Below are 20,787 nucleotides of genomic sequence, written 5' to 3' on the forward strand. Positions count from 1 at the left end.
GCAGGCAGGACCTGTGTTCACCAGATTTATCAGTGGATCTGTTGCCTCAGCTGCAAGCTTCAAGTACAAAGTCATGCCCACATATTTCTATTGCCAGTGCTCTCTGGTAATGGTACCATCATTTTAAATCGTACACAGACTTTATAAAGCATTATAGAAAAGTTTAAGGGGGAGGGGAAGATTCATAATATCCACCAATGCCATTTTAAACCTACATGCATAAGAAAAATATTTGTTCAGTCTATCTAGTTCCAACATGACTCTAACTCCTTTATTCTACCTTAGTTTATTCTTCCATGCCAATCCAATAAAAAGAAAAAAAAGTATACATTTGCTCATTTTTAAAGAACATTTGTTACAGACCATAACAATTGTTCCTACCTTGGGAGAAAGAACATTCTGTGTTGACACTAGTTCTACCTCCAAACAGACACTGAATATTTCATTTTTAATGTTTTTACTACAAATTCACCATAAATGAACTCAATCCACTGACAAGGTATAAACCTTTTATAAAACCAATAGCATAATTCGGTAATGTCTAACAATCCAAAGTCTATACAAGCTCACCTTTGATGTGGATCGTTACCCACAGACAATACCAAGTTGTTACATGTACTTCCTTAGAAGAATTTTCACGTTGCTCTTATTGCCGAGGGCCTCTGTTCTATCTGTGCATCCAAGAATCTTCTGGGAAAGTTTCATAGCAGCTATCCAAAATAATCTTTATTTCCACATCTAATACACCAGTAAGAGTGAGAATAGAAGTAAGCTTTTGCCTTTCAACTCTGCAGTAGGCAAAATCTTTTGCTACCCTCGGGACAATGTTAAAATGAAGGACTGGTGAATTTAATAGGTTGTGTATCATTTAGCACGGTAGCCAATGAAGTCATTACTACTGTTCAAAAAAGGCCCAAGGCCAACCTGTTATAAAGAGATAAATAACACTGAGTGATAGAACTAAAAACAGACCAAGAGATATCTGTGTTCTATGAGATCAGAAGTGAGAAAGAGGAACTGCGCTGAAATAAAACAACAGAACACGTGAAATGTCTCTTTTGTGGTTTTAATTGAAGCATTACTATTCATTTTTTAAACTCTTATAAGCACCAAATTTTAATATCTAAGTCAATTTGGGGGGAAAGAAACACCATCAAGAACTTCTCTCCAGAACAAAACAATGATGTTCGTTCCTCCAAACATCCAAATTGAAGGTCTACCAAAACAAAAAAAGCCCACACAGAAAGAAAAACAAAAATCACATTCTAGGGGGTCAGTGCATTTAGCAGTCTTCGCTGTGCTGTCTAACTGTCCTTCAGCTGACTTTCAACAAAAATAACACCCTAGCTCATCAAAATATACATTTGCCATTTGCTTTTTTAAATTAAAAATAATAATTAAAGAAAACTTTAAGGAATTCACAATCAATTGCCTGACTCATTTCGATGTCATGTACAGCATTATGGAGGTCAGGAAGGTTATTTGCAGCACACGTGATTGGGGATATTCATCTTCAAGGCTTAGCTTTCTTCCACACAGTGTAAAATACCCACCTGGACAGCGAGTCAAGGAATAAGAGCAGGTCATTCAAACAACAGACATCACTTAAAATTCATTTGCTGGCCAAGAAAATGGAAGATTCATGAAAAGCTTCACAGCTTAGCATTGTGGGAATGAGAATAAGACCACTTTGCAGCCTGGGACACCAACCACTTGGGATGGCTGAAGGTGGGGACTGAGTTGACAAAAGGCTAAAGGAACGCAAATATTCCATCAGGTTAACACTACTGGCTTCCAAGGTGTCATGAAAGTTTTAAGGAATTATGAGAAGAAAAGAAAAGAGGGAGAAGGAAGAAGAAAGATTGGGCGGGGAGGAGAGAGAAGAGCAGGGAGGACAGAAAGGATAGAGAAAAAAGTAGAAGGAAGAAAGGAGGGAGAAGAACTAGAGGACAGAAGCCTTTTCCCCAAATGTCATCAACTGATTTCTCTCTAATCTCTAAACATATGAACACAGACCTGACTACGAAAAAGCTCCCAAAAGGAACCCTAAACAAAGGTGGATGGGCCAGGTGCGGTGGCTCACGCCTGTAATCCTAACACTCTGGGAGGCCAAGGCGGGTGGATCGTTTGAGCTCAGGAGTTCGAGACCAGCCTAAGCAAGAGAGAGAGACCCCCATCTCTACTAAAAATAGAAAGAAATTATATGGACAGCTAAAAATATATATAGAAAAATGAGCCAGCCATGGTGGCGCATGCCTGTAGTCCCCGCTACTCGGGAGGCTGAGGCAGGAGGATCGCTTGAGCCCAGGAGTTTGAGGTTGCTGTGAGCTAGGCTGAGGCCACGGCACTCTAGCCCGGATGACAGACAAAAAAAAAAAAAAAAAAAAAAAAAACCCAAAGGTGGATGGTCGTGGGGTGGCGGGGGCGGGGGGGGGAGATGTCAAAGCTCTCCACAGGCCATGGAAGGACATGGCTGCGCAGCAAGTACAGTACTCCCCTCCTCACACAGAGGACCCATGGGTTCCTCTTGCCGCTGTCTCTGCTGTCCCATCCTGCCCAGGCTGGTGGGACACCAGCTGCACGCTCGCAGCAGTCTCAGGATCTCCCTTGACAGCAATAAAAACTGCTGTCATGGGAACCTGGACTCGGCCACCACAGATGAGGAAGCTGTCATTCTGCAGACTACAGTCCACATTTTAGAAGAAGGAAATGCGGCACAAATTTCCAGCGACAATACTGTCATTCTGGTTCTTCTCCGCATTTTCTTATTTCTCTGGGCTAACTTTACTAAGTGAAACTAATGGAGAGCCCCGACATTAACTGTGCCATCCCCAGCATTATTTTAGTTCTCAATGTCTACCGCAAATAGGTATCAAGTGCAGAAACTAATATTAAAGTCAGATAACTTTAATATAAGAGCAGGATGAGTGTCTTCAGACGTTTACCCGCCACAGATGTGGCAGTGTTTTAGACTAGGGCTTCGAAAGCTTTTCAGGTGCACAAACATCCCTTGGAGGGCTGGTAAAACAAGTCACTGGGCCCCACTTCCAGCATCTGATTGGGCAGCAGGTCGGGACGGGGCTTGAGAATTTGCATGTCTAACTAGCTCTTCCCAGCTGATGTTGCAGGTGTAGGAATACCTTTGAGAACCACTGCTTTGGACCAGTGGTGCTTGATTATTAAAAGTATCTAGGGGCTGGGTGCGGTGGCTCACAGCTATAATCCTAGCACTCTGGGAGGCCGAGGCGGGTGGATCGTTTGAGCTGAGGAGTTCGAGACCAGCCTGAGCAAGAGTAAGACCCCATCTCTACTAAAAAAAAAAAAAGAAAAAAAGAAAGAAAGAAATTATCTGGCCAACTAAAAATATATATAGAAAAAATTAGCCGGGCATGGTGGCGCATGCCTGTAGTCCCAGCTACTCGGGAGGCTGAGGCAGGAGGATCGCTTGAGCCCAGGAGTTTGAGGTTGCTGTGAGCTAGGCTGACGCCATGGCACTCACTCTAGCCCGGGCAACAAAGCGAGACTCTGTCTCAAAAAAAAAAAAAAAAAAAAAAAATTAAAAAAAAAAAAAAAAAAAAGAAAAATATCTAGGAAGCTGTGGCAAGCCATGCCCCAGAATTTCTGAGGGTGGGACTCAGGAATTAGTTTTTTTGTTTTCTTTTTTTTAGCTCCTGGAGGAATTGCAATATGCAGCCAAGTTTGAGAATCCAGGCTTTATATACTCCAGAGCTAATTCCATTGATTACTGTGATTTAAAATGTTAAACTGGCATAGGATTTACTTGGGTGCTCTGATCTGGCAACACAATGTCATGGTCAAAGGATATAATTCCAAATATGAAGGGACACAAACGATCTCCTTCGAGAATTCCACAGGACAATACAGGCGCCCGAGCTGTTCTTCATAGAGCGACAGGGCTTCTGTCAGATTGACACAGTTCCCCTAAATCAAAGGGAGAAATGCAAACAATAAGATTGAGTCCTACTGAGTGCCCCACTCATCTCATTTGAAGGTCCCCAATAAAGGAGAGCAAGTCTAGCTTTAGATAAAAGTTCATCTTTGAAAATAAGGCTTCTGAACTTTCACAAATTGCACGGAATTCTATTTATAGACCCATTAGTTCATTATCCTTTTACCTCATTTACCAAGCCATTTCAAAATTATTAGAGTATGAAGCAATAAAAAGCAGTGAGACCAATTTCTCATTAGTGACACAGTCACTGTATCAACATCATGCAATTTAGCAAAGATTCATACACACAACCCATTCAAAGTAAATTTCCTCAATAATGGTCACCATTGTGTTGAAAATTAAGTATCAAAAAGATAGTGTGAAAATTATGTATCAAAAAGATAGTGTTCTGGCATGTGGGGGTGGGGCAAAAAAAAAAAAAAAGACAGTGTTCTCGATTTCCAGAATGTTTTTAAACTACAAGCCTCCTAAGAGTGTAAAACATTGACACAAACAACATTCACCCCCTCATGCTTTCCCCAAAATCTGTGATTTATTTTAAGGCATAAGATAACAAATGTTTCTTCAGGATATATATGTCAAGGATATCCCCCTAGTTGCACCCCTCATCAAAAACTTTCTCTCAAATCCATCATTCTAACTTTTCTTCCTTTCTAGTCACCACTTTTTCCAGCATCCCCAGCAACTGGGGTTGGTCAATGAGATACAGTGGAAGTCTGCTGGGGGCTGCTAGAAAAGCTTTTGATTTTGAACAAGCAAAGATAAAGCGACCCACCCCTTCAACTTTCTTCCAGCCTGTAACCTGAATGTGATATCTGGAGCCCCAGCAGCCATTCTGTGACCATGAGGGAAAAATGGTGATGAGAATTAGAGACGTGAGGCAAGATATAGCAGAGCTGGGGAGTGGACACAGTATTGGCCCAGCTCTAGCCTCTCTATCTTAATATGCATATGAATCACAGGAAATCTTATTAAAATGCACATTTTTGAATCAGTAAGTCTGGGGTAGGATTTATCATCATTTCAGCACAATTTGTCCCCAAGTGCTTTTCATTATGGATTTAGAAAACAAGATGGCTATTTAATACCATCTATTTTCTTTTAACCTCTGAAGTTCTTAACATTCACAAGACTACTGAATCTATGTGCTGATTCCATTTCTTCTTCTCCTTTTTTTTTTTTTTTTTTTTTTTTGACAGAGTCTCGCTCTGTTGCCCAGGCTAGAGTGCTGTGGTGTCAGCCTCACTCACGGCAACCTCAAACCCCTGGGCTCAAGCAATCCTTCTGCCTCAGCCTCCCGGGTAGCTGGGACTACAGGCATGTGCCACCATGCCCAGCTAATTTTTTCTATATATATTTTTAGCTGTCCAGATCATTTCTTTCTATTTTTGGTAGAGACGAGGTCTCGCTCTCGCTCAGGCTGGTCTCGAACTCCTGACCTCGAGCAATCCTCCCGTCTCGGCCTCCCAGAGGGCTAGGATTACAGGCGTGAGCCACCACGCCCGGCCTCCATTTCTTCTTAAGAACTTTACTATTAATGTACTTCAAAATAGCCATTGTACCATGTAAGACCAAATTATTCACAAATAAAGGCAGCCTGTGATGTAAGAACTCCTCAGTACGGCATTTCAAAAGCAACCAGCCAACTAGTCACGGGCAAGAGGTTAGAACTATTCTGAGAGCTGGCCTTGGTGGTTTTAACTTAGCACATTTGCTTAGCATGACGTCGTCCTTCAGTGCCAGCCTGTTTAGTAACCCATCATCTAGGGTCCTGCAGTGGGATATGGCCACAGTGCCCTTCACCAGCATATAATTTGGTTTCAACATCAAGTTCACCATGAGAGCATATAAACACCACATGTGTAATTTAAAATTCACAAATAGAAAACACTGCCTATAGTTATTTTTAGAACACATACCACTGGGGAAGCTATAGGATACAAATGCCACCAAGGTGCAGTGTAAATGGCTTTCCTTGCCATCTTAAAATTGACAACGCTCTTTCTCTTTATAGAGGGTACATGGGAGGACTTCCTTACAGAGAATGTGGTAAGGAAATAGGAAAGTTTCAATTTGTTCTTTCCCAACATTGTCAAGAAGCAGTTTTAAAAAAGAAAAAAAAATACCACAAATAGAGACCTACCCCAAAAAAGTAATATGATACATTTCACTTCCCTATTTAAATGAAATGGGGACTTTTTTTTCTTTAAGAAAGACACATGGGAGATGAACAACAATCTAACAGCAAAGAATTAAGCACCTATTAAAGATGAGAGGAAGAGATGGGACAAAGGGTTGCGGGGGCACACCTAGGGGTTAAATCCCAATTCAGCAGTTTCAGTTCTAGAAAGTTCTCCTTGCCCCACATTAGGTGTGGGTAGCTGACACTTCCTCTTATGGATTCTGTACTGTTTACATCTTTTACATTTAAGTTAGTTAGCATTATTTCTGTAATGTAAAAAAATAACAGGTACAGAAAAATACATCCTTAATAACGCTTTTTTTTAATCAAGTTCAAAAGCAAGCCAAACTAATATAATGATTTAGAAAATCACATAAACGTGAACCATCTATAAAAAAAGTACAAGAATAGAACAGAATGACATTAAGAATAGGTTACTTCTAGAAGGCAGGCAGGAATAAGGCAGGACTACAGATGCATCAAGGGTACTGATAATGTCCAGTTTTCAAATTGGGTGGGGGGCTGGGGAACGCTAGTATTCTGCATCACAACTTACCTGTATGTATCAAACAACCTACAGTTTTTTAAATGAGGGGTGGGGGAGAGAAGGGAGGGAGGTCAAGTCCCAGGACCTGCCTCCTAGTTCCATGAAAACACTTCCTCCCCAGTTGGAATTCCACTGGCCCACCTTAATTCCCCTGCACTCCATGCCGCATTCCCCAGCTTCATGGCATGCTGACAAAGTTGCCTTCAAGCAGCCAGGTGACACCACTGACATCATGAACTTACCACTGTGATGCAAGCAGTTTTGGGTGGGAGCATTTAGCTTTTACAAACCACCACACATTTTCATCCCATCCTTAACCTGCCTCCAGTTCTCAGCTACACACTCAGGCAAGGTGGGGTGGGCATGGCAGCAGCAATCGGGGCCATCTCCTAAGCATGTCACTTGGCAGTTAAAAACAAAAGCACACTGTGGCAACTCCATCAACACAACCTGAGTCAAACCACCTTGCTTCTTGACTCAAATACTGCTTCTTGAAAGCCTATACTCCCCCTTCCCCTTAGTTCATATGAATTTCACCATGTGACAAATTCAACCACCAAATGTACTGCATGACTCCCAGGTGTTATGAGATCACTTTGTGGTTCCCACTGTAATGAACGTGGGAATGAAAAACATGTCATAATACATTTTTTAGACAATTCTTGGAAACCAGCATAGCCCTGAGCATATAATCCTTGTGATTTTTGGTAAGTCAGTTAGCAAGGCAAGTTATCAAAGCCTGAGTCATTAATATTTATGAATGGGCTGTGGTGACATTCTAAGCAAGCATTTCTATTAGTCTTCCATACTAAGATTACAGTTCCCCATAGGAGGCAGTCTACCAGGCAAATACTCAGGACAAAGGAAGACAGTCACACTTTCTCACTCTACCTGTTGTCTACTGACATACTGACTGGTTTGCAGTGGGATCCATGTTTTTTTGTCTCTTTTGGTTAAAGATCCCAGAGCCTCACATTCCTCCTTGACTTAACTTGCATGAGATTTCCTTCCACATACTTGCAGAAACAAAGAATTCTATAGGTATGCTCTGCTTCAAAAAATACCCGCTCATGGGCCAGGCGTGGTGGCTCATGCCTGTAATCCTAGCACTCTGGGAGGCCGAGGCGGGTGGATCATTTGAGCTCAGGAGTTCGAGACCAGCCTGAGCAAAAGCGAGACCCCGTCTCTACTAAAAAAATAGAAAGAAATTATATGGACAGCTAAAAAATATATATATAGAAAAAATTAGCCGGGCATGGTGGCGCATGCCTGTAGTCCCAGCTACTCAGGAGGCTGAGGCAGGAGGATCGCTTGAGCCCAGGAGTTTGAGGTTGCTGTGAGCTAGGCTGACGCCACGGCACTCTAGCCCGGGCTACAGAGTGAGACTCTGTCTCAAAAAAAAAAAAAAAAAATACAAATACCCACTCATGAAAAAAAGTCCAACTTGCTTCTTTACAGTAAGAAGCCTTCATTTGAACAGGTTTCACTGTAGGTTTCCTATAAAGCAGGGGTCAGCAACCTTTCTCTGTAAAGGGCCAGACAAAATATTTTAGGCTTTGCAGATCACACAGCATTCACTGCAACTATTTCAACACTGCTATAATAGCACAAAAGCAGCCGCAGACACTATGTAATGAATGGGCATGGCTGTGTGCAAAGAAAACTTCACAAAAACAAGCAGAAGGCCGGATTTGGCCCATAGTTTGCAGATCCCTGCTTTAAATAGTAAGGTCTAGAATGTGTTAAAAAAAAAATCATGTCTAAATATCAAAGGGAAAAAAATCCATTCACAGATAGTTGTTTGCTCTCCTTGAAGCTTCCCAACACTTTCAGCAAGTGCAAAGTCCAAGATTAATCTCCACTTGCCTGCAGGTCTCACATGCAGAGGGAAGAGGAAGAAAACGGGATAGGCTGGAGCCTAAGTCAAGATGTCTTAGAGCTGTTAAGTTGTTTTCAGCAATATTAATCTCACACTCCATAAAATGTCCAGGATAGTGTTGTGCCTATAAATGCCTCCTGGGGAGAATAAAGTTAATACCTCTACCTGTACCCGACATTTAAATACAGTATACTCTATTTAAAAAAAAAAAAAAAAGTGGAGGGAATGCTCCTGCAAACTCAGAATTCAGAGACCAGACTGCAATACTACCTACGTTAAGTGCTTATCTTTTGCTTATTCATCAAAGAATTTCTGTACCAAATAAAGATTGGATTATCAATTAGCTGCCTTTGCAACCATTTACAGAATTTTGTTAAGGATTTTAATAGGTTTTATATATATTATATATATCAATACAATCTATAAATTTTCTTTTAAAATGAAGAATCGCCTAAAAAATGAGAAAAACAGTACAATCTGCTTCCATCTGGTGGCAGGAGTTCATACTACAACCAGAGCAAAACGCATGTTGAGAAACAAATGTGCTTTGCAATTAAGAGTCTCCTAGAGGAAGACGGGAGGAAAAAGAAAAATCAGTCTGTGTCTCCATCTGGTGGCAATAGCTCGCACTACACCCAAAGACCAAGACTGATAAATCAGGATAAATCTTGAATTCTGCTAACAGGACACAAGAATTCATTAATGCCCAACAGATGACAGGTCAGTTACTTAAAAACTTATTGATTGAAAGAACATAATGCAATGATGCTATTCCACTGTTAAAAGACAAATTTCGAGAATATGCATTCAAATTTCAAACTATAAAATTATTATTGAGAATTCTAGGGGGAAAACCAGTTCAGTAGCTTACCTGTGTGAAATATTTCCCATCCTGTTTCAATACTTTCATTGAGAGGTCAAGGATCAGTCTGAGAAACTCCCATGTGGAATCTGGATGTTTGAAAAAATTAAGTTTTATAAATATGGGTTTGTGTGCATCAACAACATCTAAAGTCAAATATTCACTCTAAAACTCAATACAAAAGAAAAAAGAGCGAGCCACAAACTTAAGATCCAATATTCAAGCCCATTCATCAATGATAACATATGGTTATATGGCCAGTGCATGCACGCACACACATACAACACACAAAGCAAGGTCAAAATCAAATGTGCATCTACTTAGCCCTGCTCTCTCAAAACCAATAAAGATTTGACACAAAGGCAGCAGTTGAAATCTGAAAGAAAACTGCTTTAAGTAAGAAAGCAAGCAGCAACATCCCAAGAGAAACAGTAAGAGTCAAACTCAAAAGGTCTGCAAACTCAGCTCAGCAGGAAGTCAAGTTTATAGAAAAAACATTAACCAGCAGTGATTTCAGAAGGGGAATCATCTCTTGTTTAAGCAAAGGTCATCAGTTTACCCCAATACAGGTTAAAAATCACATAATTTGAATAAATCATCAAACAGTTTAATGTTTTGATGTGATGAGTCACTTTAAACTTTTGTTTCAAATGACTGAGTTAATTCTAAACTCTTTTAGTGGCAGAACATGAATTAAAGCCAAATCCAAAGCCAGTCGTCTTTCTACCACAGGCCTCAATTTAACTCCTTTAAAAAAAAAAAAATGAGAGAACTGATCTCTAAGATCCTTTTACCATCACATGGTGCCAAGAGAAACATTTCCATGAAAAACATCTTGGTTAAAAAAAAACAAAACACAATCTACCTTCTTCTGGAGACGTGGAGATTGGAACAGCCGTCAAATCATTAATCACATAATCAAACTCTCTCCCTTCTTTGGCGTACCTCTTCAGTACTGGAATACAGTCTTCTATTAGAACCTTCCAGAGAGAACAGGAATGAATCAATGAGCCAACACATGGATGTAGTTAAACACTAGTGGAGAAGGGGTAAAAAATGCAAGCAAGGGCTTATGTCCACAGCAGTTGCCACATGAACAAAAAAATACTTTCATCCATGTCTGTAACAGCAAAAATTAAGTGCTTACTCTGTATGGTTTATATGCCTTCTCATTTCAATGAAATAACCCTAGAAGTACTACTATTATCCCTGTCTTACCAATGGAGAAAAACTTGAGAAGTTACAAAGTTTGCCAAAAGGCACCCAATATGAAATGGAACAAACGACACCTAGAACTATCTGAAAGCCAACTTCACACTTAATTTTAACTCTAATCTATACTGCCTCTCCTACCACTATCCGTATTGTCTTTTACTTTTCTTTTATACTAAACATTGAGTGACCGTTTATAGATTTATTTCTGCATCTTACCTCGTAAACCATTAACCTATAGTTTTTCAATTTTCTCTAACATTTTGAGTACTGGTGCTAATAAAGCCATGTAATAAATGACAGCTCCCACCATCACAGAGTCATTAAAGAGCACAGCAGTGAAGGGCTAAAATTGTCGCACGGATCCTGTATGGTAAACACCGGAAATAAGTTTGAGATCTGTCTTGTTCTTGAAGAATTGAGGCTCTGTGCTGGAGACACATCTGGCTCTAGGCAACATCCTAGACAGGAGTTATTCCCCACTTTTATTTTTCTAATTACCAAAAAGCACACTCATGTAAAAAATATTCACATGTAACAAATCAAAAGTTTGCCACAATTCCCTATTTTGATGTATTCCAAATTTTTTTCCTATGAATGTTTTTTACACAAAGCCTCACAGTCATTAATTTTAAGAAACTGGATTTTATTGTCCTGTTCTGTAATTTGCTTCACTTAATGCATCATACAAGTCCAGCTATGCAAAGATAGAGGAGGTACTAACACCATGGCTGCCTGCGATCCACATGTTAATCCCACTTGATAGGCTCACGTTCTTATAAATACCCTCACACAAACACAAATGTGTCCTCTTTCGTAAAACTTGGGTCACACACATTCTAAACTTGGGACATTTTAACCTAACATCTCTCCAGGTAATTATAAAATTCCTAACGATACCCATTCCACTAGAAAATGTTCTACTGTTGTTATTGCCAGGCCTTGTCCTCTATGAGCACAACTGTAACAAAGCTCCTTGTGTTGATGTCTTTCTGTCTGTGGGCTGGGTGCGCAAGCACTGGGTTACCAAGGTAAACGCCACGTGTTTTAGTTTTTAGTTTTGACCGCGATTCATGCTCCAACCAGCAATGCACGCGAGCACCTGTCTCCTTCTCACATCCTCTCCAGCACAGGATACTGTCCCACTTCTAAATTTTGCAAAGTCCTTTGCTAATGTTTTCACATGGACTGTGGTATTTTCACAGGTTGACTTTCCTCTTCTGAGAAGTACCAGTTCATAGCTAAATTTCAAAAGGTGTAAAGACTAACTTCATTTATTAAGTTGTAGGGGCCCTTGGATTTTTTTTTTTTTTAATGAGACGGGGGTCTCACTCTTGCTCAGGCTGGTCTTGAACTCCTGATCTCAAACAATCCTCCCGCCTCGGCCTCCCAAGTGCTAGGATTACAGGCGTGAGCCACCGTGCCTAGCCGGCTCTTGTATTTTTCAAGGGATCCACCTTCCTGTCGTGTTTGTTACCAGTCTTTTTTGTAGTCTGTCTTTTACCTTGGTAATGACAACATAACATCATAAACAGTTTCTGGGTCTTGTCTTTCTTTACAAGGTTTCCCAAGGTTAAATACTGCCTTAAACGTTTTAGTTTTTACATCTAGAGCTTAAGCCACCAAAATCCACATTTCTGTGGTTTCTAGGGTTAGCCAACTTTGTTCTCACAGATGGATAGCTCATTATACCAGCATTGCTTATTAAATCAACTAATCTCCTTTGCCCAGGTGAACTGAAATGCATCTTAGGCCACATATTAGCAGTGTGTATAGAAATACTCAGATGTGTTCCAGTTCCTATGACATTCCTCTTATCTACCTGTATATTTGTGTCATACTTCCTATTTGATTACAATGCCTAACAATAAATTACCAGTAGGACACATCTCCCTTTACTAATGATTATTTTCTAAATTTTTCTTAGCTACTCTTAGATATTTATTTGTACAAACTGTAAAATTAGTTGGTCTAATTCTAAAGCCCCCATGCCCGCCTTGGGATTCTGAATGGAATTACTTATAATTAGGAAGAAACAGATGTTGTTCTGTTATTTCCATACAAGAAATACTGCATGGGCCGGGCGCGGTGGCTCACGCCTATAATCCTAACACTCTGGGAGGCCGAGGCGGGAGGATCACTCGAGGTCAGGAGTTCGAGACCAGCCTGAGCAAGAGCGAGACCCCGTCTCTACTAAAAATAGAAAGAAATGATCTGGACAGCTAAAATTATTATGGAAAAAAAATTAGCTGGGCATGGTGGCACATGCCTGTAGTCCCAACTATTCGGGAGGCTGAGGCAGAAGGATTGCTCAAGCCCAGGAGTTTGAGGTTGCTGTGAGCTTGACGCCACGGCACTGTAGCCCGAGCAAGAGTGAGACTCTGTCTCAAAAAAAAAAAAAAAAAAAAAAGAAATATTGCATGCCTCTCTGCCTATTCAGACTTTGATGTCTTTCAACAAGATCTTAAATAATTCCTATCAGTCTCACAGTATCAATCTTGTTCAGTGTTAGTACTTTGAATAGGATCTTCTGCCCACCCTCCATTTCCACGGAGGGTTTAGCATTTAGCATAGTGAAAAAAATTTATAGTCTGTCTTTATCCAATCACTTTACCAAATTCTCATGAATTCAACTAATTTTCTATACAAGTTTCCTAGATTTATTAGTAGTCATATCATGTGCAAATAATTTGGTTATTTATACTGTTTTCATTTTCCTACCTTACAGTCTTAGCTGCCTCAAAAACAATGCTGAATAAGGGTAGTAAACATCCTCATCCTGTTCCTAGTGGCAGTGGAAATGATTTTTGCCATTTACTGTAACTTTAAGTTTCTGAGAAATAGTTTCTGTTTAGGTAGTTTCCCCTCTACTGTAATTTTATTTTACCTAAAGTGTTTTTATTAAAAAGGACTGCTAAACATTCTCAAATTTTGCACACACATACAATTAACCTTCAGTTTTATATACTGCCCTTGATTTTGTATTAAGGTATTCTATTTTTGTAAAAGGAATGAAGGGTTTTGGAACATTTTCTAAAAATGTTAAACAGAGTAATTATGTTTCTCAAATAACAGCTGCAAAGACTTGGTATTTTTTAAAGGTAGCTTTTTTTAAATTTTTTCTTATGGAACATAATTTATTTTTATCATACAGGAGCTGAGTCTACAGGCAGGGTACTCTGCCACCACCCCATCTTAAGGAGATGGACTCTGGGGACACAGGGCCCTCCAGTAGACACCAACATGGTGGACAGGGAACTCAGTGGTACTTGTGGGCCAGAGCATTAGCTATAGCAGTTGTCAGTTTCTGTCAGGAAGCCTGGGTCTATGGGGTAAATTCCTTGCTGAAGTGGGTTGCCAAGACAATCAGTATCACATTGCCTATGAGCCAGAAGTTCTCAAGATATGCACACAGTTTGCTACACTACAGCTCACTCAGCAAAGTTGCCTTTGAGGTCATCCAAGTGCATGACAACATTTCTGAAGGAGGTCATTCTGGGTCTAGGGGTAGACAACCAGGAGCCCGCTCTTCAATAAATGGTGCTGGGACAACTGGATATCCATACGCAGAAGAAACTAAACCCCTCTCTCTTACCATATACAAAAATCAACTCAAAATGGATTAAAGACTTAAACATAAGACTCAAAACTATAAAACTACTGAAGAAAACACAGGGCAAATGCTTCAGGGTATTAGTCTAGGAAAAGATTCTATGGCTAAGACTTCAAAAGCATAGGCAACAAAAACAAATGGGACGGCCGGGCGCAGTGGCTCACATCTATAATCCTAGCACTCTGGGAGGCCGAGGCGGGAGGATCGCTCAAGGTCAGGAGTTCGAGATCAGCCTGAGCAAGAGCGAGACCCCATCTCTACTAAAAATAGAAAGAAATGATCTGGACAGCTAAAAATATATATAGAAAAAATTAGCCGGGCACGGTGGCACATGCCTGTAGTCCTAGCTACTCGGGAGGCTGAGGCAGAAGGATTGTGTGAGCTCAGGAGTTTGAGGTTGCTGTGAGCTAGGCTGACGCCACGGCACTCACTCTAGCCTGGGCAACAGAGTGAGATTCTGTCTCAAAAAAAAAAAAAAAAAAAAAAAAAAGGGACTACATCAAACTAAAAACCGTCTGCACAGCAAAGGAAACAGAGCGAAGAGACAACTTGTAGAATGGGAGAAAATACAGCTGACTCTTGAACAACAAGGGTTTGAACTGTGCAGGTCCGCTCATACACAGATTATTTTCAACCAAATGCAGATCGAAAATATAGTATTCGGAGGATGTGAAATTTTCCTATATGGAGGGCCCACTGTAGGACTTGAGTATGCATGGATTTTGGTTATACTTGGAGGTTCTGGAAGCAATCCCCCAAGTATACCAAGGGACAACTATATTTGTATTTGCAAACTATTCATCAGCCAAGGGACTAGCATGCAGAATATATGTAAAGAACTCAACAGCAAAAAAAAAAAAAAATAATAATAATAATGATAATCCCATTAAAAAGCGGGCAAAGGATCCAGGTGTAGTGGTGCACACTGGTAGTCCCAGTAATTCAAGATGCTAAGGTGGGAGGATTGCTTCAGGCCAGGAGTTCCAGGCCAGACTGGGCAATATAGCGAGACCCTATGTCTAAAAGTAATTAATTTTAAAAAATTAAAGTAGGAGACTTTTTTTTATCTTATTTTTTTCCCCCCTCTCATGTTGAACTAGGTAAACTTAGGAGACATTTTTAAAAAATTGGGCAAAGAAACCAAATAGACATTTCTCAAAAGACAACATACAAACAAATAGCCAACAAAAAAATGTTCACGATTACTAATCATCAGGGAAATGCATAACCACAATGAGGTATCTCACCCCAGTTAAAATGGCTATTATCAAAAAAGACAAAATATTAATAACTGCTGGTAAGGATGTGGAAAAAACGGAAACTCTTAATACACTGTTGGTGGGAATGTAAATTAGTACAGCCATTATGGAAAACAGTACGGAGATTCCCCAAACAATTAAAAATGGAACTACCATAGGATCCTGCAATTTCACTACTGGGTTATTTATCCAAAGGAAAGGAAATCAGTGTATCAAAGGGATACCTGCACTCCCATGTTTATTCCAGCAGTATTAACAATAGCCAAGATACGGAATCAACCTAAGTGCCCATCAACAGATAAATGGATAAAGAAAACGTGGTACATAGACATATCAGAACACTATTCATATTCAGCCACAAAAAAGAAGGAAATCTTGTCATTCCTGGAAACAAGGATGAGCCTGGAGGCCATTATTTTTTTTTATTTCAGTATATTATGGGGGTACAAAAGTTTAGGTTATGTATATTGATGTGGTATATATATACCATGGAGTATCACTCAGCTATAAGAAATAACAATGATATAGAATCTCTTATGTTCTCCTGTATAGAGTTGGAGCCCATTCTACTAAGTGAAGTATCACAAGAATGGAAAAATAAGCACCACATAGAGGCCATTATTGTTAATGGTATAATAGCATTCTAATGGCCAAAGGGCTTGCCTGTCCCTAAGGGAAGGTGGCCCTGCTGGTCTCTCTTCTCACCCAATCCTACATACCATGGAACCCAAGACCCCTCCCCGTCCCTCAAGAGCTCTCAGCCCCAGAAGAATTTTCCAGGCTCTCCCTGGTGGTTGTGCTGTTCTAGAGAGAAGGTGGAGAAGAAAAGAGAATGCATTCAGGCACTAACTTCCACAAGTGCCTCCTTAAACAAAAACACTACTCTCCCCTTGTCTCAAGGGTTCAACTGTCTTGGTCACTGTCTGCCCTTGGTGCCCTGCCTTCAGGTCAAGAGGTTGCTTTCAGAGGCCATTAGTAAATCTTCCTACCACTTATATCTGGCCTTTCATTACAACAGTCAACAACTGTAGTATACACTGTTGGTTTGGGTTTTCGGTTCTGTCTTTTCTTAATCCATAAAAGAAAGCCATATAAAAAGCCAGGGAGTCGGGAGTCTGAATCGCTCCTCTAAAGTGATCCTATAACCTTGAATAAATCCCCTTTAAACTCTCTAAGCTTCATCTTCTTCATCCATATACTAGAAATAATACCCACTTGGTACAGGTGTGAGGATTAAACTCTGCAGCCAGAAGGTCTGGCTCATTATTTGCAAACAATGGTAACTTTGAGCTCATTGTGAAACAATTCTGTCATAGCTCAGAAGAACCTAATTCCTCCCTTCCTCTTTAAGCTTTCAAACAGTATAATACACATCTTTCTTTCCCTTCTGCCCACAAAACAATGACAAACTGGATTGTAATGTGAATTCCTCTCTCAAAAAAAAAAAAACACAACACGCATGTACCATGCAATCAAATTTCAATGTACACACATTAGAGAAGATTTGGGGGTTAATTTACATATTAACTAAATCATTCATCTAAATTATTTATAAATCTGGAGATACACATTTAAGATTCCATTAAAATATGTATTTGCTTCCATGTGTTGCTCTAACAAGCACTGTAGGTATGGACACTGGACATACACATTCTCACATTCTCAAAATACAACACAAAATGTATCCTACAAACTGTAATGACGGGTCACCCTTCACCTACAGTAGGATTTAGGACAGAAACCAATTGCTTATTAGCAAGAAGCAATTGTTCCTACCTCAAATATTTTATTCATACACACGTACCTTAATTCCCTCTGAAAGACCCAGGCTCAAAGAGATTATTCAGGAGAGAGAGAGAGAGACAAACGGTGACTTGGTGGTTACCAGGTCATAAAAAGGTATATGGCCAGGCGCGGTGGCTCACGCCTGTAATCCTAGCACTCTGGGAGGCCGAGGCAAGAGGATCGCTCGAGGTCAGGAGTTCGAGACCAGCTTGAGCTAGAGTGAGACCCCCGTCTCTAATAAAAAATAGAAAGAAATTATCTGGACAACTAAAAATATATAGAAAAAATTAGCCGGGCATGGTGGCGCATGCCTGTAGTCCCAGTGACTCGGGAGGCTGAGGCAGAAGGATTGCTTAAGTCCAGGAGTTTGAGGTTGCTGTGAGCTAGGCTGACGCCACAGCACTCTAGCCAGGGCAAAAGAGTGAGATTCTGTCAAAAAAAAAAAATTGAAAAAATAAATAAAAAGGTTTATGACATCTTTTATATAAGAACTCACATCTCTCAATTCGGATAATCTAGAGTTGGTGGTTTCCTTTTTTTTTTTTTCCCCCCCAAGAGTACCGAGTTTATTATTTAACATATGACACTGAAGTCAGTGAAGGATAAAGCAAGCAGACAGCACCAAGAAGTTTCTAATTCTTATCATCTGCTGTGATTATTCATCTCCTCATCCATCTCCCTCCAAGTCCTCCAGACTTTCTGTTGCTCTATTCTTGATTAATGTCTACTTTTTCCACGGTATACATATACCACATTTTATTAATCCACTCATGTACTGATGGGCACTTGGGTTGTTTTCTCATCTTTGCAATTGTGAATTGTGCTGCTATAAACATTCTTTATTATAGAATGTCTTTTTTTTCCCTTTGGGTAGATGCCTAGAGTGGGACTGCTGGATCAAATATTATTTCCATTTTTAGCTCTTTGACGTATCTCCAAATTACTTTCCACAGGGGTTGTACTAATTTGCAGTCCCACCAGCAGTGTAACAGTGAGTGTTCCAATCTCTCCACATCTGTGCCAGCATTTGTTCTTTTGAGACTTTTTGATAAAGGCCATTCTCACTGGAGTTAGGTGATAGCTCATTGTGGTTTTGATCAGCATTTCCCTAATGATTAGAGATGTTGAGCACTTTTTTATATATATGTTTACTGGCCATTATTCTGTCTTTTGAAAAGTTTCTGTTCATGTCCTTTGCCCATTTACTGATGGGGTTGTTTGATTTTTTTCTTATTGATTTTCTTAAGTTCTATATATATAGAGTTGGTGGTTTCTTATCATCTGTACACATCCACCCTAAATACAAAATATACATATGATTCATATAAAAAGACAACCTGTTTATCTTCTTAACCGATTATAATAAAAGCTGTTTTAAGAAGGCACAATTCTGATCAAAACTTAAATTATATCATCAGCGCACTTAAAAATACATTATCCAGAAAGCATAATTACCTGATAGCAGTCTCCTTTAAGATTGTCTAAGACATCACCGCACGTTTTTCGCATATATTTCTTACATCCATCAATCACCATTTGGTCAATGTCCGAAATAGGTTAAGGAGAATTTAGGTGTATCAGAGAATTCTGAAATAGTAATACTTCAAACAAAAGGTTAAGGCTGGGCGCAGTGGCTCACGCCTGTAATTCTAGCACTCTGGGAGGCCAAGGCGGGAGGATTGCTTGAGCTTAGGAGTTTAAGACTAGTCTGAGCAAGAGCGAGACCTGTCTCTACTAAAAATACAAAATATTAGCTGGGCGTGGTGGCATGCACCTGTAATCCCAGCTACTCGGGAGGCTGAGGCAGGAAGATCACTTAAGCCCAGGAGTTTGAGGTTGCTGTGAGTCATGATGACACCACTGCACTCTAGCCAGGATGACAGAGTGGGACTCCGTCTCAAAAAAAAAAAAAAAAAGAAGCATAGAAGGCCAAGAAAACAATCCTACCAATTTAAAATTTAAAAATAAATAAATAAAAAGGTTAAGTCAAACATAAACGTTTTATAGGCCAGGCACTGAGGCTCACGCCTGTAATCCTAGCACTCTGGGAGGCCGAGGAGGGAGGATCGCTCGAGGTCAGGAGTTTGAGACCAGCCTGAGCAAGAGTGAGACTCTGTCTCTACTAAAAATAGAAAGAAATTACCTGGACAACTAAAAATATATATAGAAAAAATTAGCTGGGCATGGTGGCACATGCCTGTAGTCCCAGCTACTCGGGAGGCTGAGGCAGTAGGATCGCTTAAGCCCAGGAGTTTGAGGTTGCTGTGAGTTAGGTTGACGCCACGGCACTCTAGCCCAGGGCAACAGAGCAAGACTAATTTGGGTGTCACAAGTTAAAAAATAAGACAGTGATTTTATTTTCACACTAAAGACACTCAAAAAGAACTGAATTTTCTTTTCTTCTCATGAGATGGCTTCGGAAAGCCATTAAGGAAACTGCCGAGTAGCAGACATGGTATCAAAGTCGCTTGCTCTTTAATTCTCAACTAGATTATCCTTGCCTCTTGTTGGTGGCCACATAAAAATCTACCGGCACTAAATAGAAATGTCTGTTCAAGGTAGTCTATATAACAAATTTGCCTAGAGTCTGTGGTAACTTGAGTCTCAAGACACTAAAGGAAGGAAGAAAAAAAGCAGCCCACTGAACTCATTTGTTCTCTCATACAGCAAAGGATATCTCCACCATAGTGACCATCTTTGGTTTCAGTTTGACTATTTCACATAATATGCCCCCATCTCCACCTCCCAGAATCAGTACGTCTTTGCCAGTGTAATCTTCTTTGCCACTGCCCATGATGGCCCGGGTATACGCCAAGTCACTCTCTGCCAAATCTAGAAAAGAGAAACAAAGATCCAAACTGGTGACTCCACCCGAACACACAAACTGCCTGGCCTCACCACACTAGAAAGTGCTAGAATTTAGGCCAAAATGTAAAATCTTCATTTTCAATCTCTAAAACTATCAACAATATGCAAGATTTTCTTTTTTTTTTTTTTGGATTGAGGACTTTTCATCAACCCTGATCATCAGACACCTAATACAAATGGACATTAGTTGATGGGAAGAAAATCTAGTCTTAAGAAATGTGCTGACATGCTGAATAATTAAAAGAAATTGTATCTTTGATACTTGTTAAAACTTGGTAAGGAAATAAAGATAAAAAAGTAAAAGAAATTACATCTTAACAGATGAAATATGATGTCTGAGAGTTGCCTCAAAATGAGAGGGACTGGGCAGGAATTGATAACTGTTGATGCTCGATGGTGAGTACATGTGGGTTCATCACACCAGTTTGTCTACTCAGGTTTGAATTTTTCCATAACATTTTTAATTAGCAATTGCATTTTCTTTTGAAATACAATCCAAATACTCAACATTAAGGAAGCAATGTCAAGATAAGTTTACGTGAAAGCCCAGACAATCTACAGGTTAATATGATGTAAATGTACATCTCAAAGAACAGCAGAATCAAAG

General features: G+C 40.0%; 1 protein-coding gene across 1 annotated transcript in view; it reads right to left on the bottom strand.

Moving 5' to 3' along the window:
* Positions 1–1,071: 1,071 nt before the first annotated feature.
* The window catches only part of SMS (spermine synthase), a 50,835-nt gene continuing 31,119 nt past the window's right edge, over positions 1,072–20,787 (bottom strand). Inside the window, exons 6-11 of the mRNA XM_069463291.1 lie at positions 19,990–20,144; positions 18,768–18,857; positions 10,309–10,423; positions 9,453–9,532; positions 3,827–3,942; positions 1,072–1,553 (exon numbers count right to left, since the gene is read on the bottom strand). Coding sequence (XP_069319392.1) covers positions 1,514–1,553; positions 3,827–3,942; positions 9,453–9,532; positions 10,309–10,423; positions 18,768–18,857; positions 19,990–20,144 — 596 coding nt within the window. The 3' untranslated portion in view covers positions 1,072–1,513. The remainder of the gene's footprint in view (positions 1,554–3,826; positions 3,943–9,452; positions 9,533–10,308; positions 10,424–18,767; positions 18,858–19,989; positions 20,145–20,787) is intronic.

This window comes from Eulemur rufifrons, chromosome 30 (assembly GCF_041146395.1).
Source record: "Eulemur rufifrons isolate Redbay chromosome 30, OSU_ERuf_1, whole genome shotgun sequence".
Lineage (NCBI taxonomy): Eukaryota > Metazoa > Chordata > Mammalia > Primates > Lemuridae > Eulemur > Eulemur rufifrons.